The sequence below is a fragment of the Pezoporus wallicus genome, unplaced genomic scaffold (assembly GCF_028554395.1).
Source record: "Pezoporus wallicus isolate ANWC-B61680 ecotype Strahan unplaced genomic scaffold, APGP_CSIRO_Pwel_v1 contig_4131, whole genome shotgun sequence".
Taxonomy (NCBI): domain Eukaryota; kingdom Metazoa; phylum Chordata; class Aves; order Psittaciformes; family Psittacidae; genus Pezoporus; species Pezoporus wallicus.
In genome coordinates, this window is record NW_026641950.1 from 784,438 (window position 1) to 812,234 (window position 27,797).

The 27,797-nt window shown below is 39.2% G+C and overlaps 1 protein-coding gene across 1 annotated transcript in view; it reads left to right on the forward strand.

Annotated features, from left to right (window-relative positions):
- CLVS1 (clavesin 1) overlaps positions 1-27,797 on the forward strand; it is a 100,886-nt gene that overhangs the window by 35,238 nt on the left and 37,851 nt on the right. Inside the window, exon 3 of the mRNA XM_057426238.1 lies at positions 1,824-1,998. Coding sequence (XP_057282221.1) covers positions 1,824-1,998 — 175 coding nt within the window. The remainder of the gene's footprint in view (positions 1-1,823; positions 1,999-27,797) is intronic.

Genomic DNA, 27,797 nt, shown 5'->3' on the forward strand with positions numbered 1-27,797 from the left:
CATCACCAGCTGCGTGATGGGTAATATATCCATATCATAGTTTTTTGAAATAAATTTAGACTAAACATAAATGTAATTTGCCAATCCAATCAGTATGCCCTCACCTTATGTTGCTAAGGAAATTACTTTCAGCTTGTCTGTTTAGCACAGTTTCCTCACAGGATTTGAAAAGGTCAACCTTGTCCTGTTACTGCAAATGAGAGAGGGGTAGTCTGGTACCCAGCAGCAAAAAAGTTAGATCTCTAAGCTCTGTGTGTTGCAAGTTGCTTCAGCAATTACACTTCAGAGGAGCTTCTAACTTTTGCAGAAAGGCACAGTTCAGAAACAGCTTTTTCAAAGGACCGTGTCTTTAGACAAAGACTCCACTCAAAACCTGATGAGAGAAAAGAGAAGAGAAAGAACAGGAAAACACTTCACTCAAGGCCAGGTCGGACAGAGCCTTGGGTGACATGGTTTAGTGGGAGGTGTCCCTGCCCGTGGCAGTGGGGTTGGAACTTGATGATCTTGAGGTCCTTTCCAACCTTAACTATTCTATGAGTCTATGATTCACCATTTACTTCTAATAGAAATCTCTCCTGTGTTGTTGCTGTTCAGGAAGAGGTCTTGATGGTGGAGAAATTTGCTTTGACTGCACATAGGTTTTTTCTCTCAGGCAGAATTTGAAAAACTGCCCTTGAAGGCTTCAATGACTTGTTTCAAATTAAAGAAAACAACAGAAGAGGATTAAATTAAAATCTCAATGGGAGAACGTGGTGCGAACTTTCCCTGTAATAGAGCTCAGGCATCATCAAAATTTGAGAATTAGGCAGAAATAAAGCAGACTGCAAAAGCAATATGTTACAATCTCATTTTAGACAAGGTTAATCTGAACTTTCTGAAGCTTTCTTTTCTTGTTCCTCTCTTAAAGACTCTATTATTTGTAAATCATCTTAGTGAGAAGGACAGATCAGGAGACAGCCTGATTCAGCTTACTCAGGTGTGAATATGGAATTAGTCATTAAGTGTCCAACTCTTGCTTTTGTAAAATGCATGAGATAGAAGTAGAAAGAGGCCCAGGTTTCTCTGTACAGACTTCCACATGAAAGTAAAGCATTTCAGTATTTTCTTCACTGTCACTTTCTATCTCCTCCAGGGCCTCCTTCAGGGCTTTCTAATTATTCTCCCAGAGCTGAGGGAAGCCTTTCAGCCAGCCTACTGGGAGCTGCTAATTAATAAAGAGTTCCTATTTTGAGCGGATGCAGCTATTTTTTCTATTTCATTTGGTTTGCAGAAATAAGGCAACAATTAAAATTTATAGTGCAAAGCCCAGAATCATTCCCTTCACTCAAGCAGGAAGCCAAGGAGCCTGGTTGTAACCATACCATTTATATTAATATGCCACTGATTTATTTCCTTTTCAAATTTTCCTGTTTCCTATAGAAAGAAAAGAAGGAAAACAAACAAACAAGCAGATTGGTAAAGTATATCCAAAAGAGCAGGGATTTAAACTGATAGCCTGAATGTTTCATGTCACCACAGACAAATATTTTCACGAAGTAGCTTAGCTAGAATCTATTGTAAGGAATGCCAGAAGAATTGAAACTATTTCATTCAGGGTTTATTTTATCCACCAGTGTGCAGGACTTATCACACCAAGCAGAAGGATGTGAGTTTCAGGGAAGGAGCTCTTTAGTGACACCTCTAAAATGACTCTCTTTTCAGGAGAACTCTACCAGAATAAATCCCTATCCCTCCCTCACACCTCATCCACAGCAAAGCTGAGTATCTTGAGGTTTGAAGATAACTGCAACCACTGATCACTTCTTTTTCTGCTTTGGCTTTAGGAACTCCTTCATAGATATCCTCCGGGCTATCCTGCTGTCCTTGGAAGTGCTCATTGAAGATCAGGAGCTTCAGATAAATGGCTTCATTCTAATTATAGATTGGAGCAACTTCTCCTTCAAGCAAGCCTCCAAGCTTACGCCATCTATCCTCAAACTGGCAATTGAAGGGCTACAGGTAGGTGGAGGTTAATACATGTACTTGCAACTCTTATTGCTGCAGACATTGATTTTTGCCTCATCAGGCAGTTGGCAGAGTGAAGGGTGGAGAAAATAATCCAGAATGCTTTAGTGTCCCATCCACTTTCAACATAGATTGATTTTCAGATGTTTCAGTTTGACTGTCTTCCACTTTTGTTTCAACTGTAAATTAGTGTAAGCAATATATGTGTTGCTTACTGCAGCATTAAAAGGAGGGTTAGGGATTTAAGGCTTAATCCATCAGAGAATTCAGGGTGATTAAAATCCAACAGCGTCTGCCTTCTGGAGTGTGCAGTCTACATGCAAGCACATCTGTATGCAGAGAGAGGGTGACAGAAGAAGAGAGTAGCTCCCTCAGCAGATGGAAGTGCGCTGTGTTCATGTGAGTGCATTTGAGTCGGACAAAAATAAGGGGAAGGGAGGACAGGCTTCCTGTTGTGCCCTCATTCTGACTGCCTTCATTTGTCACACAGGATCCTGCTACATTATGGTTCAGACTCTTCAGGGGCTGTGTATACACTTGTTGCTTGCAAATAAATAGGAGCAAGCTAAACCACGTGGTGTTACAGGGATAGGATGAAAATGAGGACCAGGTAGCTGGGGCCTGACAGGGTAAGCTGAGGGTGAGGGTAAGATGTGCTGCTCAGAGAACACTTCAGCCCTTTCCACTACAGCGTGAACCCATCTCTGCTGCTAGACCCAAGATGGATTCTTAGGTTTGAAGTAGTCTGACACAACCTTATTAATTTTGGGCATTTGATGGGATACAAAGATTATTTATGTTGGATGGACCTCTGGATATCATCTTGTCCACCTGCCTGCTCAAAGTGGGGCTGACATAGTCCTTGACCAGGTTTCTTAATGGCCACAAGTTTCATGTTGTAGCCGCATACTTAAAAGGAGAGATTATATAAGCTGTTGGGTTTATTATTTTCATTTTATTTTTAGTACTTTTCAGGTATCTTGCAGTCATAAATACCTCAGGAATAATCTTCCCTGGAGTATGTGCATTCTAAGTTTAATTTACAGACTAGAAAGAACAATTTATTCGACTAGTTTTTTGACTAACAAATTGTCTACAATTAGATAAGAATTGTCTCTACGTTGTGTTATTCAAAAATGAGGTAGAAAAATCTGCCAGCACTTTGAAACCTGTGTTCCCCTTTGTGGGGAATTTTTGTCTATTTAACAAATTAGAAAGTCAAGATGTGCAATTAGTCTCTAGGACAATACCTTATCTTCTCCTGTTGATACTATCACTTCATCTGCCTTCCTTCACAGAATAGCATTCTGTGGTTGAAAAAACCCTCCAGTCAGAAAGAAGATAAGGCCAAGTGACATTCACAAGGAAAGCAGGTTCCAGCAAGGTGTCCTTATGCCTGTCCAAATTTTGCACTTCCAGCTCTCTAGTAAGAGGCCAGTCCAGCTTACATCCCATCTGATTTCTGAACATGGCACTGCCAGGTTGTCTGCTTACATTTTATTTGCAGTTCTCAGCATCAATATGTTTCTGGAAGTACCAAAGCTTGGGAGTACCAAAGCTGATTTTATGATTAATCATTAGCCTAACTTCCTGTGCTTGCAATTTAAGGAAGTTAGATTGTTGTTGGTGGGTGGGCATTTAATTTAATTTTAAGTTACTGTTTTCTTCTCTGTGATAAATAGAAATATAACTCTCTCTCTAAAAAGTACAGACTGGGATAATGTGCCCTAGATTTTCTAACCACTGGCTGGCTTGAAGAGCTGTAGGAGTTGTGAATGCTGTACTCCCATTTGGCAGGTATAGAGAAGCAAGTCATTCATGATTATAAAGCTCATATTTAGCAAACAATATTGGTGTTGGTTTATATTAGGGGTGAGTATTTTTGGCTCCCATAATTGCTGTTGAAATACCTTCATTAAGACTTCTTTGTATTATTATTTTAAAAGAACTACTGCTATCCTAATGTAAAATTAATGTAAAATGTTGAAATGCAAGCAAGACCTGCACACAGGAAAGGAAGAGTCACAATATGAGTTGCATTGGAGGTCACTGGAAGCAAAAATGTCAGGTTCTACTCTCATGAGATGATGATGTCTGAAAAAAAAAGGAGATTGATTTAGTTCCTTATTATTTCTCACAGCTAAGGCACTGTGCATATACAGATCTTCAGACAGGCAGATTATATGACTGTCCCAGTCCTCCTTTCTAAGGAAAGATTTTGGGTCATATTAAGTCCTGTGTGAGTCTAGTGAAGAGGATGGTATGAAAATAATTCTCTCTTACAATTTCTAGTGGAGTTGAACCCTTATCTTCACATGTTGGTATCTGACCCAGGAACTTCTAGTCTCTCTGAATGTAACAGTAATTGTAATGTCATAGTTGAACCATTTTCCCATAGCTTTGTTTAGCTCTCATCTGATTCAGTGTCTCAGAACTTAATTTTCCGAAATATAGAACTGCTAAAAAATAAACAGTAGTGTATTAGAAAATTTAAATTTATGCATTTGGGTTTTCTTTTTACCTTACTTTCAAATTGCTTTAAACCAATTAATATATTGGCAGCTCATTTTTTGCATTTGTATTTAATTTAATTTTTATCCTCAAATTGCTCCTGTAGTACATTATCACCAAGTACAGAGAACAAACATTACACAGGTGCATATATTAATTCATCCTGTGTTGTAAGACCAGCACTAAGCAAATCTAATAGACTTGTCTGTAGAGATTAATATGTTGTGATTATATAAGATGCTTAGTTCCAAACACTGTATAGTCTGTAAATGCTCAGAGAGATGAAGTACGAATTACATCACCATGTGGCTGAAAGCGTATTTGCTTAATACTACTCTTTATTCTGTTTGGATTTCTGTATATATATAGCATCACACAAGATAGGTCATTATAACTATGCTGTTTTTCAGTTATGTTGTTTAATCATCTAAAAGTAGCCTTATGTCTCCACTTTAGATGAAAGCTGTGCAGATGCAAAACAAGTATTTGTACAGCATGGCAATTCACATTATGCCACAGCAGTGCAAGAACAAATGTTTTCGTAGTGACTAAACTATCTCTGACTACTGAGCTCTTTTATCACAAGACAGTTGCTACTGTATGCTTTGAGCTCATACCATACTCCTTCCTACACTGTATTGATCTTTTGAGTTTTAACACACTAAAGAAAAAATTATCGTGTGGATGGAAAGGTGGAGAAAGACATATATAAAAGCAATCTATTTTGCCAATAACTTAATGACTTTTAGCTTCTGATCCTTATTTTTTAATGTGAACAGATTTTCCCATTCACAGTGTATTTCTCCCCTCTGTTCTCTTCATCTGTGAAGTTATACTTCTCTGTATCATGCCGATCTTATAATTATTTTATGATGGCAGTCAAAATTTAATCATGGCTTAAGAGACTAGCAAGATGACTACAGACAAACAAGTTAACAAGACTAACAAGTTAAGAAGAGACTGATCATTTGACATTTTATATAACAGTTTAGAAGCATCAAAGTCTAATGGCAAAGGTAAGAAACCCATGTTCCAATTTTGAAGCAGGTAAAGCATATAAAAATGGTCCCTTCTTAGTATGCAAGATGTTTGTTACTGACCACTGCATTTGATGACCTCTAATAAACATGGGAATTAGGGCTGAAGTGTAAGAAGTATTACAGGAAACATAGCCTGGGTGTCCAGTGAAGTCCAGACTATTTTTATTAATGCTAGCTGGTTTTTTTTCAGAAGATATAGTTGCTTTGCCTCCAGACAGGACTTTTCATTGTAGGGTGAATACAGAATACCAGTGAATACAGAAAAATGCTGTTTGCTTCTGCTTTATCCAAAGCAGAATATATACAGACCTACGTCCTGCAGTCTGTGTACATGCATGCACATATCAATTTAGAAATTCCCCCACCTAGCACTATGGGTTGAAATGCAACAACTTCTTCAACAGCATCCAGAAATAGTTCAAAACTTTCAAAACAGCATGAGGGCTGATCTCTCCTGCCATTGCTTTGGTGAAAACAAAGCCAGAAGGCCACTGTCTACCAAGACCCAGCTGAGTGGCTTATGGCCCAAATCAGTAAACTGGATTCGAAACTGAACTGAAGATCAGGTTTGCACTGCGGCATACCTAGTACTACCTTAGGTAAAGTCTAACTTGCCCAGGGCTTTCTCAAGGTACTAAAACAAGAAGTAGGGTGAATGGTTATATCCTGGCCATATTCTTTCTTTCTCTGATAATTCTGTAACATGCAGCTGTACTCACATATGCAAGGACAGTGAGTCTTAAAAAAAAGCCTTACACCTTCTTTGTAACAATGATGAATCACTGCAGGAGTGATCTTAGGGTTCAACAGGGCTTTGATTCAAATTTCACAATCATTGCAGCAAATAGCATTAACAACACTGAATAACCAAGATCTGCAGACAGGAATTTGTCCCTAGATTTCCACTGCAAATAACTTGACAGAATTTATGTCCATTAGGGATCCATTAAAGTTCTTTTATTTTTTTTTTTAATTACCTTCAGTTTATCATCATCCAGTGAAAATTTGAAATGGTATTTCTTGAAGGAGAAGAAAATGGAGAGAAATCAATGATTTTTGACTTACAAACACCTTAATCAGATACTGCTACTGATAAAATTCTTATGAGAAAAAAAAATCAAATAAAGGAAACCGTGTAAGCTTCTCTTAGAAAATTGTTCAAAGTACATTTGTCCAGAATAGCTCCGATGCTGAGATCAAGCCAGCTAATCAAGCTAACAGGGTTTTTTGACATTATTGGAGGTATCCCATTTCAAAATCTGAAATGAGATACCACATTATGAGCAATAGGTTTAAAAGTTGTTTTGGGGTTTTTATTCTTCTTAGTTTTGCTTTTGTGTATTTTTTTTTATTTTCTTCCCACTGTAATTATGTGGGATTGAGAAACAATGTCAGTTAAATTATAGCAGCAGATTATTTGTCTCTTGGCACTGTATTATACAATCAAATATTTTTCTTGTGCTTCAGAAGGAAGAGCCAATATAAAAATTATGCTCAAAATGCAGGCTATAACGTAAGGCTTGAAGGAAAAAAGTGTAATCCAATATTATATCAAAGTGTAATTTTCTGTGGCTGTTTCTTTTTCCAAATTTTAAATGAAAGATATGAACTTTCAGAGCTGATAAAGTTTTTCAGTGGAAAATATCTTTTTCTGGAACAACGGCTTTCTTTTAGAATAAAAGTATTATGGTGAAATATATTCCCAAAATTTCCTTGGGAAAAAAAAAAAAAAGTCTGGAAATGTGCTTGTTTCCAAAATTTTCATCTGGAAATCTAAATACTTAATATTCCATTCTATTATAGCTAGTAAGAAGCACTTGACTTCTGTCTTAATTGTTAGAATTTCTTGCTTTTTCAAAGTTGAAATCGAGCTGAGGTAATGGAACACATTTCAGATCAGCATAACCTGGGTTGATTGGTATGATCAAATCTTTGTTACGGTCAAACTGTGGATCGGAACAGAGCCCAGACAGTCCCTGTGCATCTGGAGACTTTGCAAACTTGGTCTTTCCTTCACCAGCCTGGACCATGGGGCAAGGAACTGACTCTTCTTTCCTTGTTTAAACACATTTGTACTCTGAAACCTCAGGTAGATGTGATCACTTTGACTTAGTACTTCCAGTTGAACTCTTTGTCATGTGAAGGATGCAGGATATAAGATGCAGTAGAATAAGGTACAACCATTCTTTACATAGAATGTCTGAACATACTACTATCATCATTACTTGAAAATGTAAAGTGAGTAAAAATCCACTTTATAACAAACTGAAGAACACTCTAAAGGACACTATTCTAGCTCAGCCTTTCTGTAGAAACCTGTAGTATAGGGAGAATTCTACCTGTGTTATAAATATCCTATGATGCTGTTATGTCTCATCAGGTATTTATAACAGGTCATATTAACAGAAAGAGAGCTCTCTGTCATTGTCTACAGAAGGCAGAACAGATCAAATTTTTAGAAATAGAAGCGAGGCAAGTAAAACCACATATAGGCACATCTACACACCGATCTGGACAAGGACAAGTGAAAAAATGCTAGCACCTAGTGTAAAAAGCCCCTCAGTGTAGACCCTACCGCTGTTTATCTCTGGGAGACTAAATGTAGACTCAAAAGTCACTCATTCATTGCTTTGAGTGCTTCTCAGTCTTTCATGTTGAAAATCTTGAAATACAGAATCAGCAGACAGCTGAGGCCAGTTGCTGGAGTGGTATAACTGGCTGGGGCTCTGTGCACATCTGCAGAGTAATACTGATTTATGACAACTGAGAATTGGTCCCTCTTTCCCTTCCCCTGTTAGAAAGAAACCTACTTGAAGGCAGATTTTATGTCTAGAATTTAAAGATATGTAAAAGATTAAGAGAGTATTGATGTTTTGAATTTTGTGCAAAAGCCTTTCCATTATCTTTCCCAGGACAGGGAAACTGAAGAGAAAGGGATATTCTAGGCTGGGTTCTTGAGGGTAGATAATTGTTTCTTTAGTAGTGGTCTACCAGAAGACAGGCAATTTCCTCAGAATATAAAAGCATGTGTGTTGCTGTCCTGTGTCATAATCATTGTGTGTTGATAAGACCAAAAGGTGTATTATAGCTTCCCAAACTAAAGTCCCTGCTAATAACTATAGAAGATCTGCTAATAACTCAAGTTTATGCTCATAGAGGCAAGATTATCTGAAAAACATGGGTTTACTTGCAGACGGGGACAAATCAGGTCTGTGAAGAAAATAGAGAACTCCTTCCAATAAGAATGATTTAAGTGTTTCTAAAAAGAGACAGCCTCAAGATCTAATGATGTTCAGCATCTGAAAGTGGCTAAAGATCAGAATTTAACAGATGCTGTAAAATGCAGTGGGATACTCTTCTTCCCAAACGTCTTCAGCAAAAAACTTCCTTGATTTCAAATTCACTACTTGTAAGAGATGTAAGTCTGCACATTTACACAGATATTGGGATTAAACCATTTGCAGTATATATACAGAAAGAGCATACCAGTTTTTTTCCATTACAGGTTGTCTCAAAAGTTCCCAAATCTGTTCTGTAGGTATTTGTTTCCTCAATATTGTAATGTGCTCCATCTTGGAGACTTCTGTTGAACTGCTGAACACGAAGTCACAGCTAAAGATGGGCACTTAGTATCCATTGGAAGAAGGTCAGTTTGAATCATTCCATAATTGCTCATGCTATCTGTCTCCAACAGCTGTTGTGATATGTAGAGTGAGCACTTTGAGCTGTCAGTGAGGGTGCCTTTGAAATTATAGGAGACAAGAAAAGGGATTGGCTCATTATATATAAAATAAAAGTAGATAAACAGACTTTGCTGTCTGCAAGAGAAAGCCTATGCTCATTGTGTGCCTATCATCTCTAGGGATTTGACTGGAACAAAGAAAAAGAAAAGCATAGTAGCTGTAGACTTGCACTTGTCACTTGAAAATTGGAATTAGCTGCATAGTAAAATTGATCAGCCCAGTCATGTTTGCCAGTTGGAGGGCTTTGGGGCTTTTGGCTGTGAGTAAAGGATAAGCTGCAATGTGGACAGCATGAGAGGCTGGATATGTTAAGTGGAATGTCTTTTTTTAATGCCAGTTATTGTATTTCAGTAAAGATCTCACTGAGTTGTTGAGTTAGACAAGAAGAAAAGAAAAAGTTTATTGCAATAAGTCTTCTTAGAACAGAAAGCAGCTGTTTCTTACTGGTAGCCAGCAAAAAGGCAGCTATAGCTAAAACCAGTCATCTTTGAACCCTCCCACCAGCAGATGTGTAAATAGCTCATGTTGTATCATAAAATGTGAGCGTGGCCAAATGTACGTGCATTAATTTACATTATTCCTGTCCTCTTTAGTTTTGCAGAACTTCAGGAGTGATGCATCTGCAATAACTATGTAATTTCTTTTACAACCCGAAGAGCCTTTTCCTTTTTAGCACAGAAACTGAGTGAAAGCTTCCTGAAGAGTGTGTGTACTACAGATACCTTCTTGCTATGAGAAACATATAAAGTAATTATGTAAAAATATTAAAAGACCATATTTACAAGACCAGACCAAAAAGATACAGTAGTGACTTTTCAGTGAGACTTATGTGTCAACAGAGGTGGAATGGGTACTATTTTGTTTGTGATGTGAGGCAGTGCTAGAGGTACCTGTGGCTAGGGAGATGAAGGCAGGTCGCAGCAAGAGTAGGAGTGATTATGTTCCTGTACACTGTGCTATGCAGCACGGATTATCTCCTGAGCACAGGCAGGGAAGGTCTTGGCACTGTCTGAGAGAGGGCTCATGCTGAAGCAGTGAAATTTAAGCCCACTGAGAAAACAGCTGTGACAGTGTAAGACCAGTTATCCCTTTACACAGCCTCCTTTTTAGCACACACCTTCAAGAGTGTGCTGCATCAGTGGAACTGGCTGTGGTCTCTGCTGTGCAAGAGCAAGCAGCTCAGCTTGTGCGAATGCAGGAGAGGGCTCTGGCCAGGACTCTGTGTCCACACTGTCCACTTTGCTGCTCAAGGCAAGGTCATAATTTCTGATGCAAGTTTTTAACAAAGAGCTACAGACAGTAACATTTTTAAATTGTGCATAACGACAATGACTGAGAAATGTTTGCCTTATTCTTTGACTCCTGTTACGTACAGAAAACCAGGACTTTTCTACCACAGCAATTCTCTTGAAAACCTCTATTATTGTTATTTCCTTCTAAACAAAGTAACTTATAAATTCCTTAATACTTTGTATGGTCAAATGTATTTCTATGGTCAGTAGGTTTATGATCCGTATGGTCAAAGAGGAGTACAATGTTTACAATGTTTGAGGTGAAATTCCAACTGATGTGAATAGGATTTTGCCATTGTCTTGAGGGAGCCTGTAATTCCAACCCTAATACACCATGGTAGGAAGTGATTTTCCACTTTGTAAGTTTTCCAGGCATGCAGAAAATCGCCTTCAACATCCAAGCACTTTCTGGAAATTTTGCACATCAACTTAAACTTTTTGTCTGGTGATCTTGAAGCATTCAAACATTTTGTTCTCAAGCATTTTTGTGTCTCTTCTTAACTGTGTAGAGCTTAACACTTGAAACAAGCATTCCTGAATAGCAGGGGTTCCTTGATGCAAAAATGTCAACATGAAACATCTCAGTCTTCCAAGGAAAGATGAAAACATCGAGTGAAAAATTCATCCTACTTCCTTCTCCCCTCCTCTCTACCCCTTGCCCCCTCCTAAGCTTTGATTCCAACAAATGGACATTTTCAGAGGAAAAAAGAATTTTAGTGGAAATTCCTCCAGAGGCTGTACTGCCCTGTAATTCAAACCTTCCTATGATTCTTTCAGGATGTGTTTTACATCTCTTTCTGGTAGACATGTATTAGCCCTTTTGAATGTGCATTCTACTTTTCATTCTGAGCACATTCCCACTGTTTCAAACTGTTTACAGAAGAACCAGCCTAAAGCATGGCTGAGGTGTAATAAAAATAATTTCCATTTCAGAAGAGGCTTTCTGATCAACTCCAATCTATATGCAATGAAAATGCAGCTAGGGAAAAAGCATAGCTAACACAAATAATTAAAATGCAAATATTCTACAAATAACAGGTACATTTGGAATGTCATCAAGTTGACAGTTTTTCAGAACAAAGGCAGAAGCATGAATATATACGTGATAAGTGAAATACTTGGCTGGTGTTTAAGAATTATGGATGATAACAGCAGAACTTTCAATAAACCAAAAATAGAGTTCAGGCTTGCCTAGGCTTATAGGTTAATATAAATCCTATTTTTCTGTTTTCCAAGAGAATTTAGGAACATCTTTGGATCAGTAGAAGTGTTCTCAGTAGCACGTGTGCTCAATGTCTGGAAGAGATGGTTTCTGGTGGGTTGGTGGGAATGCTTATGTAAATGGACATCTGCAGTAGTTACAAAGAGTCCTACTCTAACTTCTGTGTGAAGTTTCATGAAGAGTACCTCCAACAATCCTAACTTTATTTGGTTCCTTTTAGAAATACAGAGAACCTGAATTTAAAAGTTTGTCTGGAAATAACATCTCCTCAGCATAGCACAGAAAACATTAACCTCCTTGTGATGGTCCTTTCCTTTATCGCATCATTTGATATCAGTTATCAAACTGTGAGGAAAAGTGCAAGTGGACACTCCTAAAGAGATAAGGATTCCTGAATCTGTACTGTAATTTAAATTAATGAATTGGTACAGATAAAGATTCTGACTTAATCTATGTAAGTGTGTTTCTGCTAACACTGGAAACAACATCTACTACTCATTCTCTCTGGGAAAAAAAAAGTTTTCTAACTATGCCAAAAAATTACCTTCCATTTTTTCAGACAAATTATGAATTTTTTATCAAAAAGAGAACATCTGCACTCAAAACCAATCAGGCAAACTTCAGTTTCTGTTGTTGGGCACTATGCCTAATCTGAGTCAACGATCACTGCAGCATGGAGACTGTTTGTAGTCATTTGGCATCATGTGTGCAAGAGCCACTTGGACAACCAGATTTAGAAAGGACTAAGGAAGCAGAAAACAGCCAAGCTGCAGTCCTGGTCCTGCTGCAGCAGAATCTCTGCAACTAAGCTTTCTTTATGAAAAGTCAACATTTTCAATAAAAAGGCTACAACTTTTCACACAGAAATAAATAAATAGTTTGGCTGGAAGAGCTGTCTCTTGTTGAAACTGAGAGAAACTTGGTTTCTCTGCAAGATTCTACCTTACACTTAATAGTTTTATCACCCCACATACTCCTACCCAGTCTCTGCCATGGATATGTGGGTTCAAATGGAGCTCTGGTCATCTAATAATAATTGCTGTTCATAGCAGAACTACTGCAAATATTAGATTTGTTCAACCACAGCCATCAGATCAGCTGGCCATTATCTAGGTTTTTCCACTTCCCAACCTCCATGCTCTTTCTCTGTATTTGATATTGCTTTCTCCTCTAAATATTAAAAGATGCATAAAGCTGTGAGGTAAACCAGGTGTGCAAGGTGTGCGTTTTGTGGTGCTGAGCTCACATGGTTTACACCATTAGATGTTCAAACACACAAAATTTAATTAACTATTCAAGAAATTTCCCTCTTTCAATTTGTTATACATGCCTGAGTGAATGTTAATGGGGTCACATAGCTCTTTGAACTGCTGCTGACAGAACAATAAAGAGTTCCTGTGGTTTTCAAGAAACAGCACAGTATAATTTTGCTTGCTTTGCAAGGGCATTTCTTAATGATATCATTATACACTCTAAACTCCTGGTCCACTCTCAGAAACTCACAACACTTCAAATGACATGTTACCTTCTCTTCTCCCTGGGAGAATTGAATCTCAATTATAATTTATAATGTGTTACTTACTCAGTGAATATTCTTTTCCTGTGCCTCTGAGAGGTGCCAGCTCTGGTATTTTAATGAAGCACCCCCGTTTTATAGCCTCTCTCCTTAAAAACTGGAACAACAGCATTTAAAGGGCTAGACCTCTTATCCAGTTTGCTGAGTAAAGAACGGAATAAATTCCGTTTGAATTGTCTTAAGAGGCAATGAAAATAACTTAGATTTGTCTCTAGTCTAGAGAGAAGTTATGCCTGAGCAATATTGCCTGGGAATGTAGAAATAACCTTAACAAATTCCTGCCATCTGTAATAAAATAAATTTAAATATTTGAAATATTTTACTTTTACTGTTTACACAATTTTGAGTTCTGTTTGTTTTTTTTTTTTATTTGTTTGGGGTTTTCTTTTGGTTGATTTGGGTTTTTTTTTTCAAATATATTCTAGGCAAAAAAAAAAACCAAACCAAACCAAAACAAAAATAATTGAGCGCTGTGATTAGCTTGAGTAGATTTATTTGGTATCTGCCTCTAAGGATGTCCCAGGTTTGTGCGCAGGAAAAAAAAACAAACAAAAACCCCACAAACCTTTGTAGTACTGCATTCCTTTTCTTTGAAGCTAATGCAGAAAGTACACCTGTAGGATTCCAGATATAGGCTAAAAGAAAAAAACAAAAAGAGGAAATAAATAATCTTGTATGCTTATAGGAGATTTTGAATTAGTCCTCTGTGCTGACTTTCCTAAATTTGAAATTACAATTAATTTCATTACAATAAATTACAGTACAAATTCTGTAATAATATCAGAACATGATTGTCAGAAATATGCTTTTAACAGCAGAGCGTTTTGTTGGGCTTGCACGTGATTGGAAATAAGTACCTAACTTCAGTGTGCATCTATACAGTTAGTTGTCAGGCTGCAGTTTTCCCTCAGCAGCAGTGATCTCAGACACTGGGTCTCCTCAGATTGCCCCAGACCAGTCAGGAAGTACCCATGCCACTGACATGAACAGGGGCAACTGATCAAAGATTTCAGTGTAGTGAATCTCCAAGTATGTTACCACTATTATTAGCGTCTCTGTATAACCACAAGCGAAAATCAATGTCTCCCTTGTTTTATGTGTATTTGGGAGGTTGTATCCAAGCCCAGAGAGCAACTTCATGCCACCACTCCCTAGACCCTCGAGGCTGTGCTTTCAAGGCAAAAACCTCTTTGAATCTGGGCTGGTTGGCATACTAAAAGAAGATGTGAAATAAGTCTTGGCAGGAACATATCACTAAAGATGAAATGTCTGTTGATTTTTGTGTGTATTTCATCCTTTTGAGAAACCTGCCACCTCGGTAGGGAGCAGCCTTGGAAGATGTGACAAAGGTAAACCCTTCTGATTTTCTTTGCTATTCAACTGTTGTATCATGTGAAGCAAATCTTGCACCCTTTAAATATTTCAAAATACTGTTTGTACATGCTACATGTAGCAAACCAACAACTTTAAATTATCTTTTTGTTTTGATCTGTTTTTCTGCCCTTTCAGTCAAGAGCTGACATTTCCCTAGCATTTCTCCAATTGCTAATGCACAGCAGTGCTTTAAAAGCTGAAGAACTTTTACACTGCCATGATGGTAGAACAGCTAGTGCCATATCTGTCTTCTGTCTTTTCTTTTGTCTTCTATTGTTTTATGCCCCCCCCCCCCCCCCCCCCCCCCCGGATATCAGAATTATGTGAATGATCTCAGCACCACATGTTACACATTGAAAAGTTTGTATTCAGGAGGTAGTACTGGAAGGACATTTACAATCATTTGCTTTGTTAAATATAACAGAAAACATGCCATTTCACTGTTTCTTTTGTTGCCATATCTCCCACATTCTTTGCGTCAGATTATATTTAATACTTTTACTATCTTTAAGAGCTTTATAAGAGTTGTAATGTGTGGAGGGGTAGAAGAGGTCGTCATTTTTTCATACTAGACACATTTCCAGGCCTGGTGTACTACCAGAACACGCTGAGGTGCTATAGGAACACAAACAGAGCTCCACAAAACCCCGTTCATTTCCGCACTGCAGCAAGAACTAAAATAAAAATGGGGACAAATTAAATAAAACTGGATTTGGCCTTTAAAATACAACTGATTTTTTTTATATCCTGGGGTTGCAGGCAGAGAAGCAATAAATATATTTGGGCTCGTGAAACAATAGCAATACCAAGGGGGATGTGACACCCCCAAGAAGTCCAGTTGATGGTGCGTTTAAAAGCTAGATCCAGCAAAACCAAAGCTTTGAATGTGAATTCGTGGCAAAACCCTTCTCTGTCGCCTTGATGTTAATAGCAGGGCAGTAATAACTGAAGTCTGGGAACTATTGCTCTAAAAAACTAAAGGACCATGAGGCTGATACTTTGCTTCTGTCATCACTAGCACAAGGACAAGGGGCTAACAAATGAAGCTACCAGGAGCCAGGTTTGGAACAAATGAAAGAAAGCAACACTTCCTGTAGTGCCCTGTAGACCTGCAAGTCCTTGTCTTGAAGGATATGTGGATGCCACATAGTTTCAAGAGACACTGGACAGGTTATTTTGAGAGAAATCCAGTTTGGGTGACTAAGAGGATAGAAATCATATCTGAATCTAAAAGCTGAGAATAACTGAAGGCTGAGACCATGTTGAATGAAGACATGCTTACCTGTCATTCAGGCTTACATATTCCTCCTCTTCCTCAGCAGCTGTATAGGATGAAGACATGCTTACCTGTCAGTCAGGTTTACATATTCCTCCTCTCCCTCAGCAGCTGTATAGGATAGGTGGTCTGGAGGAAGGATACAAGGCCAGGTGGGTCTTTGGCCTGGCTGCATGGCTGCCTACTGCTCCAGAAGCAGCAAATTTTGCATCTGTCCTCAGTGATTCCTTCAAGTACTGCCTAGTTATGGTAACAGTTTTAAAAAATTTGCCCCCAAGAGTCCAAAGACACTAAGCAAAAATGGCCCTAAATTTTCCGCTGGCATACAACCAGTACAATTAGGATAGTGGGCTGCAGTCATGGCTCAGGAACAGTCCTTGGCGCTGTAGGACTTGCTTCTCCTCTTGTCAGTGCAACTCAGCAGTGTCAGGATGAGCATTACTGATTTATACTGAAATTCATGAAAACAGATTTGTATTGATCCCTGTGAATATAGAAACGACAGTTTGCTCAGCCAGTGGCTCTGTTAGCGATGTCACTGGCAGAACAGCAGATACATTTTTCCTTCAAACACTATTTATCTTTAAATATCTAGCATGAGAGAGGAATTTATAAATACAATCTTCAATGTTTACTAAGTAAGTAAAGATCTGATTTTGTTCAATATGATTAAAATGAGCAACCAACCCACCACCATCTCTCCCTGATCATCCTGAAAAGAGAGAAAAACCACATCCCAGAATGAAATAAAAATGTCTGAGCCAATGTCGTGTAAGACAATAAGAAATCATTAGACGTGTACTGCCCACTCTTTCTCCCTCACCCCCCAAACCACAGGTTTCATTTTGAAATAAATCTGTACTTGGAGGCATCAGTAGCTATTTCCATTTATTTTCCACTTCAGTGATATGTAAAGCTGCAGTTCTGATATAGCATGCCAAATACCTCCGTTGATTTACATAAAAGGTACACAAGAGGAAGAAATATTTGCCTGAAGGATAAAAATAAACATATTCAAGCAAAAAAAAGATGCTAGTAAAAATGTAGTGAATTATGAAATTTAGTGGAAAGCTGACTGTATGTCTCCCTGTGCTTATCTAAGCATGACCTCCGCAGTGTTTGGTGGATCAGAAGCACAGAACATTCAGCTGTTCCTATTGATCCATCACCTGCTCCTAACCAGCACTGTTGCCCTCCTGGTGGGCTGACTAAGGTGGGTGAGGGCAGGAGCTGCTGAATTGAAAGTCTGTTTCCCTTCTCGTGATGCTGAAGTGAGCATTGCTGGTGGGAAGAGCAGAGAATCACAGAGCCTCTTTCTCCACCCTCTGAAAGAAACCACCCCTCATGCTGTGCTGGGGCCAGGTGAAGCAGTTTCCTCTGGAAATATCCAAAACCCCCACACTCCTCCTCTCTTTTATCTCCTTAATACCATGATTTATTTTTTTAGTGGAGATATAAGTGCAAACTGAAAATTTAAGACTCTTCCTTTGCATCTGCAGTCTAGGTTTTGAGTCTCTGAGGTACATTCAGTTAATGTCTTCAGGATTTTGTCTGCTGCCAAGAAGGCTAGAACCACTTTCTTTTCATTTTAATTTTAATGAAAACTCAGCTTTAAAGCAATACCACGGGAACAGCAGCTTGGGCTTTAAGGGAATCTTTGAAAATCGCAATGTGATTGATTGCCAGCGCTGCTTCTGTGTCTCCACAAAACAGGAGGTTTACATATACTCTCACTCCCTTGCAAGGCTCACTTGTGACCTGGCTGCTGCTGCTGCCCTTACAGAATAGACAGCTGTGTTGAATATGGTTGTGATGGCAGTAGAACGGTTTGGCTGGATGGAGGAGGAGGGATGAATGAAAAGGTACAACCTCTCTGAGCCAGATGACACATAGCATCTGTTGCAGTAAGCAAGGTTTGGTGAGCAGCTCCAACACCTCCTTCCTCATCAAGTCCACATCTAAATGTTTTCCATGGAAATACTGTTTATTTTCAGCTAAAATGATTAATTACAAAAGACCACCTCCCTCTTCCTTTGGATACAGTCAAAAGAATTCTTTGTGGTGTAGAAGATGCACAGAGAAACTCTAATTACTTAATTTTGCACAGTAACAATGTGGGATCTTTTTTTGCTCAGAGTGAAAGGATGATATTTGAGAAATCATATTCTTCCCCTTCAAATCAGAGTAATGAGGTTTACCTTGAGGCTGAAGTGCTATGTTGTCATTTGTTCCCACTAGCACTGCAGAATCAAGCCAGACAGGAGACAGCAAGCTTGATTTTACTACCACTTCACACCCCTGAACTCCCATGAAGTGGGGATGAGTGAGGAAAAGCCTACCGTTATTGCTGATTCCAGGTTTTAGCTAGAAACGCACCTCCCTCTACCTCCCCATCTTGTCCATTGCAAAATGGCCACAGTTTGATTTGGAGACCATAAATTCAGAAAATTATTTCAGTGATATTAGAGCCCTTAATCGAGTTGTCAGAAGACCAGTTCTGACCAGGAAACAGGTCTCTACTTAGTGATGTGTGCTATCAACTACAGCGTCTCCTCTAGGAGTGCAGTAGATCTTCCACTTTCTGAGATATGTTAGAGAAGGCTTGATGTTTTTTTTTCACATTGTGGGCTATCCCTAGCTGCATTTACTGGGACAGTTTGCAGCAATCACCTGCTGAAGATTTAGTGGCTTTTGCTAAAGAATAGCTCAAACCAGATTTCCGGCTTGCTTCATTCTAGCCTTTAAAGTTCTGCATGGCTGCAAAATGGGGACTCCTATTTGTCCCATTCCCTTGTACCTTGATTTTTGTTCATCTTTTTAACACTGGCTGCAGCGTGAGGCTGGGAAGCAAATTAACATGTACAGTTTACAAGGAAGCACACATGTTCCTGTACTGAAACAATGAGGTTTGAATAGGAAAAGGTCTAAATAAGGCACCTAGCAGGGTTTTGTTATTCAGGTTGTCCTTATGCCTCTTCACCCAGGTATTTAATCACAAAAAATGGATGAACAGAGAGTGCTGATCCATAGCTGTATGCATCACAGAGCCTTGCAGGAATTAGCACACTATAAATGAAGGAGAATGAAGTGGTTTTTTTCAAAGGTGAAAACAGGTTTAATAAAGTGATTAATTAAACAGCCTCCTACATTCTGATTGCAATGAGAAATCTCAATGGAAAAAGAGTGGTTCAGTGAGAATGAAGCAACTAACACTACTCCCTCCAAGAGGATGGAAGAACGGATAAGCACAATAGAGGCAACACCCCTGGTGCAAGTGGATAGTAAAAAAAAAGTTTGAATTTGGTGGAAAGTGACTGTGTGTCATCAAGGATTGGTAGTGAGTTTTTTTTGTACTATGCTTTATATTCAACCCATGATGGTTTTAAAGACTGCTGCAAAAGGAGATGAATTTTTGCTGATGCAGCAGTCTGTCAGCAGGCAGCTGGGCTTCAGGGCACTCAGTCAATGGTACTGCAATTATTTACAAAGAAGATCAAGTAGCCTCTAATTCTTTGGATCTTAGTCCCCTTTCACCTCCCCCACCTTCATTTTAAATGCAGGGCTAAAGAGAGGGAAATAAAGGCAAAAATGCTGTCTGGGGTTAATCTCTTTGCCAAAGAGATGTAAAGGAAAGATTTAAAAAAGAGGGAAAAAATTACATGTGCATTTTCTCTGCTTTTATTTGCCAAATCCTATAAAAATGGAAGTTCCAGACCTAATTGCAGAGTAAAAAGAAATAAATGGTTTAAATTGATCTGGTTTTCCTGAAATAGATCTTATTTTTTTTGTTCTTTTTGAACATCCTTTTAAAATGCATTGGTGGGAACTGCAGCCTGTATCTAGGTTTCAGAAATCCTTGTGAGATGCAGGAGCTGGGTCTTTCCCTTGGAGAAAGGGAGGATGACGAGGGAGGAGGTATTGTGATGAAGGAAGGTGGGCTCAGCTCCTTGCAGTGGGTGCAGGTGTTGGCAGATTCTTCAAGCAAAGGTGATGGGTCAAGAGATGTAGAGCTGAGCACCCATCACTGCTGGGAAATTAGTGTTTGGGGGTCCTGACCACGGAACAGTGAGAGGTGGCTGCAGAGAGCCTGTGACAGAAGATCAGGGAAGATGGGGAGTTTGGGCAGAAGTATGTTTGGGGCAGGACATTGGAAAAACTGATGAGATTTGGAGTTGGGTGGTGCTCTGGATGGCTTTTGGGGACAGGAGATGGGTGGTCTGTTATGCACTGTGAAGTTTTGGGAAGCTCTGATCTGAGACAGATAAGTGGAATTAGAAATAACCATTTCTAATGGAGTGACAAGAGCTGTGGCTGTTGGAGAAGGGCAAGAGGTCTTCAAGGCTGTTAGACAAAAAAGGATGAAGAAGCTTTAGAGGTTGTGAGGGGATAGCTATGGGGCATCACTTTTAGGCATTCTTGTGGTGATCCTTGTTTGGGATGGGGAGCATACACAAATGTCTATAACACCACCCTATATCCTTCAGCAAAGGAGCCTGCCTTTTTCCATACCACCAGGGCCTGCAAGAAGTCTGCAAGTTCAATTAAGCATTTAGTCAGCTTTAATAATTCATAACACCATACAAGGCCTGTATCTATGCCTTGTTGATAGGCCAGAATTTGGAAACTAGTGTTTTATAAAACAAGGGTGTTAGCCCCCTTTCTCACTCTCTGTTAACATGTGAGGCTAGATGGATCTAATCGCTACATCCAAAGGAAAATATCAGTAGTATTTTAAGTAGGTAGCATCCATATGAAAATTCAGGTCTTCTCACTCCCCAAAGCTAGTTCTGGCAAGAGTGCTTAGCACCAGCTGGTCACTTCTGGGAGTCTCTTTCTAGTACCAAAACCTTAGAGGATTGTATTTTACTGAATCATCATTTTTAGTACAGTTTGCGTGTATTTGGACATGACAGTTCTTTTTAAGAAATGTCAGGGCTATGATTTTGAGTTAGCTAATTGGAGTTGTAGGCAGTGTCAGCTCCAGAGTAAGTTCTGAGAATAACTGTGTGCATGCCTCTTACCATTAAAAAGCCCACAACTTTTTCAAGCCACTTAATGTAGACACCAAGGAACTGGTATTTCTTTATATTTTCCTTTTTGCTTAATGAGATTGAAAGAATTCCCCTCTGAAATCTCAAATCCAGCAGGAATTGCCTATATAGGTGTCCTGGGTTCAGCAGTAGTGGTCATTTTTCTCCTCCTTGGTAGCTGGTGCAATGCAGTGTTTTGACTTTCAGCTCGGGAACAGAGCTGATAACAATGATGTTTTGGTTTGGCCAAGGACTTTGTGAGCCTCATGCTCTGCCAGGGAAGAGGGGAAGCCGGGAGGAAGCAGAGACAGGACACCTGACCCAAGCTAGCCAAAGAGGTATTCCATACCACAGCACGTCATGCCCGGGATGTAACTGGGAGTTAGCCAGAAGGGCTGGGAGACTACGGGGTTGGAGGAGGTATGGGTCAGAGCTTGGTCAGGCTGGGGGGGGATGGCGAGTTATCAGTCAGCTGGTGGTGAGATGTTGTGTTCTCTTCCCTTGTTATTTCCTTTATCATTATTATCATTGGTGGTAGCAGTAGTGATTTGTGTTACACCTTAGTTACTAAACTGTTATTATCTCAACCCGTGGGAGTTGCATTCATTTTGATTCTCCTCTCCATCCCTCTGGGGGTAGGGGGAGAGCAAGAAGGGGGGGAAGTGAGTGAACGAGCCCTCTGCCTGGTTTTAAACCACAACAATATGCTTCTCAATTCTTAAGTTATTAGTTTTCCTCACCTGCTGGTCTGGAGCCTTCTCCAGGTGGTGGCAATATACAGGTTAAAACTTTCATCTGACATATGTTTATTGTAGCTGCAGCTGTAAAATACAGAAACAGTATTCTGGTTCATTGTTTAATCAATACCCTTAGCTCTTTATCTACCTTTGAATTTTAGAAATAGAATTGTCAGTACTTTGGTGCAGCTACATTTCTTTAAGTTCATCAGAAGATTTGAAGTCACAAGTGGCTATTTTAATCTAAACTAGTTAATACCCCTTGTGTTACAAACAAATACTGTACTGGACCGAGCTTTGAGTGACATGGTCTAGTGTGAGGCATCCCTGCCCATGGTAGAGGGGGTGGAGCTAAGGCCCACTATGATCTTAAGGTTTTTTCCAACCCTAACCATTCTATGATTCTATGATCTATTGTGCTCCTCCTATCCTTCAACTCAAAGCTCTGAAGTCTCTCTTCATCCCCCTCTTCTTGCCTCCCTCCCTCCCAGCAGTACTCACAGCAGGGGTCTTTCACAGGGAGCTAGAACATGACTTTCTAAGCTACACACATACCCCAGACTGCAGAAAAGATGGTCACCACATAGGCTTGTGAAGTTTTGATTTGCCTTACAACACTGGAAAGAGGTTATATTTTCTACCTTGTGAATTAATAATATGAGGGGTAAAACTCAAGATCCATTTTATAGTCATGGTCCTGCTGCAGGAACCCTACTGCAAATTTAGTATTAATCTCCCATGCATTTTTAAACCTTCCCACATGGCTCATGAAATGACACTATAGCAGTAACCTTCCTGACAGCAGTAGCTATTGTTTAGATATTTCTGTTTAGATATTTTTGCAAATATAGGCATGTGTACATATATATGCGTATACATAAGGTGATGGTGGCTAAACGGAGGTCTCTTCCAGCACTGCTGCTTCTTTTTTTTCCCAGCTGAGTAAGGTCCTAATTTTGGGACAAAACCTGCAGATCATTTCTATGTATGTACGTTTTGTTTAATAAGAACTGCAAGGTTTTGCCTTCTGAAGAAGCAGCACAGTGGAAATTTTGCGATAGACTTTACAGTACTTACACAAATCTATCTCAGATACAGTTTTGGCACAGCTGACATAATTTTCATTGAATCACAGCTTTACGATTTTATGTATATATTGAAACTAAGAGCAATATGCACCCAATTTTCTTCAGGCCATATATAATTTATTCAGTCATTTCCCAGTTGTTTTCATTTAAAAAGTTACAGGTACTCCATTATACTTGATACTTTAGGCAGTCCTTTTCTCCTTTGAAAAGATACCCTATAGGGAAAGAGGCAATATACTTTAATTCATGAGCTATATTTTGTGATAGATGCAGAAATATGAAATAGAAACTTCCTATTTTTTTAGTTCTGAAAATCAAGGGCCATTTTCTCCTGGGCCATTTTGTCTTATTTCCACTAGCTTAAAGATTTTGCATCTATTTGAATTTTGCCAACAGCAACATCTGACGAGTGAGTGTACTGCTTACATGAATTCCCAGAACTGACAACAAGGGCAAATCTTTTGCTGACTTAAGAACCAAGAATTTCAGCCTAGTGAGTCATATTGAAATATTTCCTCTTCTCAGAGCTTGTAATCACAATGGATTGGACGCAAAAGTGGGAATCCAGAAAACTACTGCTACTGTGGTTTTGAACTGCAGGTACTCATAATTTCATTGAGTGATGCATTTATTACAAGAGGACTATTTCACATCTCTGGAGCTCATGAAGTTCATGCATTTTTTCCTTTGTTTGCTAATACCTGTCTTTCTTTCCAGCTGTAAATGACACAGCAACTTGCAAATAAGTAAATACTTCTGAAACATTATTATTGTTATTTTAGCTACATTTACAGCTATTCAAAAAGGAGCAGGAAAATAAAGCAAACTCAAAGCAATTCCATAGACAAACTTTTTTATTAATTAAGAGTCCTTTACCCTAATCAGATAAGTGCCCTTTCTGCTACAATGTTTTGTTTCTCACCTCCTTACCTATTGATGTCTTATCAGGGCAGGGTAGAATAGAAGGGGTGGAGATGTGCATGAGAGACCAAAGTAAAAGGGGAGCTGTATGGCTGTAAATAGTTATTTCAGAGATCAGATTTTCCCTTTTCCCTGTCTCTATTGAGTCATCGTATAGGAGCATGTGCCTGTGAATTTATGTGATAGGGCCAGTGTTTTGTCTGAGGGCTGTCTTCCAGGGGAGGCAAGTAGCTCGTTGCTTATGTTCAGCACCACAAACTGGACACAGAGTGAGGTCTGAGAAAGACTGGGAGCATCTTACTGGATCAGAGGTGCTATCAGCTCCAGAGTGGACAACAGAAGGAAAACCATTAGGGAAACCCTGAAGGAAGTTTCTAGCGCACTTCTTAAGTGACATCCACCATGCTCACTGCCTCTCAGCCTTTTCCTTTTTTTGCTGGTGCACTTGCTAGGGTATCTACTTCTCCTCAGAGACTGGGAGGACATGATTAAAATTGTAACTCCCGAGAACACCGATGTTCTGCTTTCAGTACCATTTGTTGATATTTCTACCAAATGCTTTGTCATTTCCTAGGCAGATCTCGAGAGAGCTGAGTTCTGCTCATGCAGCCTCTTTTGTGTCCAGTTCTTCTCTTCAGCTGGACAAAATCCCTCATTTTTGCTTGAGGCTCATTAACCTGGGTTAATAAACTCTCATTATCCAAGGTTTCCTCAATAGACTGCTGAACTGATGATGAGCCTTCCAAAACATGGCTACATCAGAGTGAGAGGTTTAACAACATGTAATTAAAATGCCCATTATTCTAGCATGAAGGTGACTAAACTGACACAGAAAATAATGATGTAGAGTGAAAGCAGTCACTACTTCTCCCATGCTGAGGTCCTCCTATCCCTGTGCAGGGCACAGTTTAAGGGGCTTCAGAAGCTGGGAGGAACAAACAAGTACTTTAAAACTGGAGACTGAGTCAGAGGGGGTGCATTGTATAGCTTACGTATACTGCAGAAGGGCAGAAGATGTCTGAGAAAATCAATTCAAGAACTAGCAATGAGCTAAGAGAGACGTGAAGGAAGTAATACTGCTTCAGGTGTGATGTGGCACATCCAATCTGCATCAAGTGAACTTACTGGTCATGCATAGTCCAGGCATGCACTCTGTGGTGAGGTGTGGGTATGACTTTGGTACCCTTAGACTTGTTGTGTTGACTCATTTTCTTTCCTTTAACAAGTTAAATTGTTTCTCTAAATATCAAGTATATAGTACTGTCCTGGGCATGTGTCATGCTTTTACTAGTGAGGTTTGAGGAAAACCTTCCTTTTTGAGCTGTCTTTGAGAATGGCAAATTATAAAACACCCAGGAACAAATAATTAATTTAACCAGTACCTCTGTTACCTTTTTCTCAGGATTTTTAGATCCTTGTGTCTTAAGTAAAGACACATGGAAAAATATTATGAATGCATTAAGTTTCCCAGGCAAAATAGTTTTTAAAGTAAAACAGCCATGACAAGAGGGAAAATGAAGATGTTTAGACATGCGTTCATTAAATCAGAAATTGAACTCAACAGGGGATGGTACAGTTTTCAAATTGTAATAACTAGCACAATTAATTTAAAGTCTTATTATAATAGTGATAACAAAGGCAAAATTTCTGCACATGTCTGGGCAACCGATTCTGGTATCAGCAGAGAACTTATAAGATTTTTAAGAGCAAGTTTGCATTCATTTCCAATTAAGGTTATTTGTGAATGGGATTATGTGATTGCTCAAGTCAATTCAACCAAGCAACTCTAAAATAACAATTTAGAAACTTAGACCAATTTAAGAATATCAGTTTATTTCACAATTAGTTTGTCCAGGTAACACAGCAAAGCTGTGCTGCTTCTACACATGGGACTACTGTATGTTAAAACGAAAGTGGGACTTTTCAGCCAGGAACAACTCCAACTTCAGACCAATCTGTGCTATAGCCTTCTCAGATAAGTGAGGGAAACAGGGATAAAAATCTTCTGACAATTTGTTATCTATCTGGCTTCCCAGTTCCCTATGTCCTGATGTCTCCCTCTCCCCTTGTATGACTCAATATGTCCCTGTCATATGAGCATACTGAAGCTGTCTTTATTACATCTCTGAATGAGAAGAGGATGTGGTATTTGGTCACATGAAGCCCACATTTCCAGCCATTAAATAACACAAGGGTGGGTCTTATACACTTCTAGGGTCTCTATAGAGGTTACATGACATACTCTTCTGATAATTTGGAACATCATAATGGATTCTTCAGTAAGAGCTAATTTCTTAAGATAAATGCAGCATTTGAGTGTTGAGTCTTCCCCAGCCTTACAGTCTTCCCACATTCCATTATGGTCTCTCTCTGCCTGGGTGTATGGTATAAAGAGAGTTTTATATTTTTATTCAAGTAAGAGGACCTGGCTCCTCTTCATAGCAAATATAGTTTTCAGTGGTGGTTTATAAATGGGCTTGAGGGCCTTTAGCCTGGTTGTGTGAGGAGGGAGGAAATAGTTTGGAAAAGATGTTTATTTCAACCCTCAGCCAAAAGATTTGGGTCAACCACTGACACCTGACAGCGGCTCTGCCTTCCCAGTCACACCCAGGCTGCATCTTCACATGTTTCCAGATTAGTTTTCAAACTTCAGAAGTGTTTTCTATTCAATTTCTGTTCACACTCACTTCATATGGGCCAGCTCTTGTTTAACACTTTATTTTACAACACTGAAAACAAAAGGAGAAATAGGATTGCTTTCCAGTTTCAGAGTGTTCAGTTATGCATGTCTGCTTAGCACCAGCGATTCACAGCCCATGGCACCTCTGTGTTAAATCTCTGGAACAGCACTTATCCTTTGACATGCATTCAAGTCATATGCCTTAACTCTGCCAAGAGTTTCTGGTTTCTGGCTGGATTGCAAATATATATCAGCCATACAGGTGTGAATAATAGCCCCATTACCCACTGAACAACTGGAGACAGAAACTGATTTTCTGAGTCTTTGTCCCAGTATTAAAGTTGGAACACCAATCACTGTGAGTCAAACCAAAATAGAAAACATCCAGTTCATTCAGAAAGGCTTTGTGCAATTTTGAAATGTTTATTTCTTTCTTTTCATATCACACTGAAGTTATATATCAAAACAAAATCAGAGTTCAAAATAAAAGCTGCAAATGCTTCAGTTTGTGCATTTGCTTTATTTTTTCCTTCATTCTTTTTTGGCAAAATGCTTCATCAAATAAATACAAGTAAATTCAGTCACTCTTTTGCTTCTTCAGTGAATAGATTGCTTTCTTCATAATTTTTGTCCTCATGGCCAAATTTCTGATATTGCCAGAAATTGTCCTCCAACAGAAATGCTTTTTCTGCTGTGGTCCACCTGTTACTACCTGAAACAAATTGATACCAAATTGTCTTATCTTGCAGTGTTAAAAACTAGATAGAACTGGATGGAAGTGTGGACATCCCTCACCGGGGAACGCAGGGTTTCAATTTGGTCATGTTGTCAGCAAAATAATTTCTTGTTTACTTACCTAAACAATTAAATGGTCATGTAAGAATGGTTAAGTGTTTATAAAGGGCTTCCTGTGGTTTCCCAGTCTGGAGCTTGTTTACTTCACAGAACAGATGGTGTTCTCAGAGCCAAGGAAGAGGAGTATTTAAGTGCTTCCTGCAGGCCAGGCAAGAGAGAAATCCCTAGGCAGGGGGCTGGCCTACCATGAGGATATTCACATCTTGATTCTAAGGGAAGGCTGTGCATAGGTCTGTATACCCTATGCAAGCAGAGGAGACTATATCTCTTCCCTGCTTTTAGCCCCATTTTTTGTCAGGGTCTTTTACAAGCATTGTGACCTTCCAGCATTCTGGATAGCTGCAGTGAGTTGCTTCCACTAACAGGCTGAATTAAGCTTCATAGATTTTGTGAGTTGTAGTTTTTTTCTTAAAACCAGAAGGCTTTATGGATGAGACATTCTGTTTTA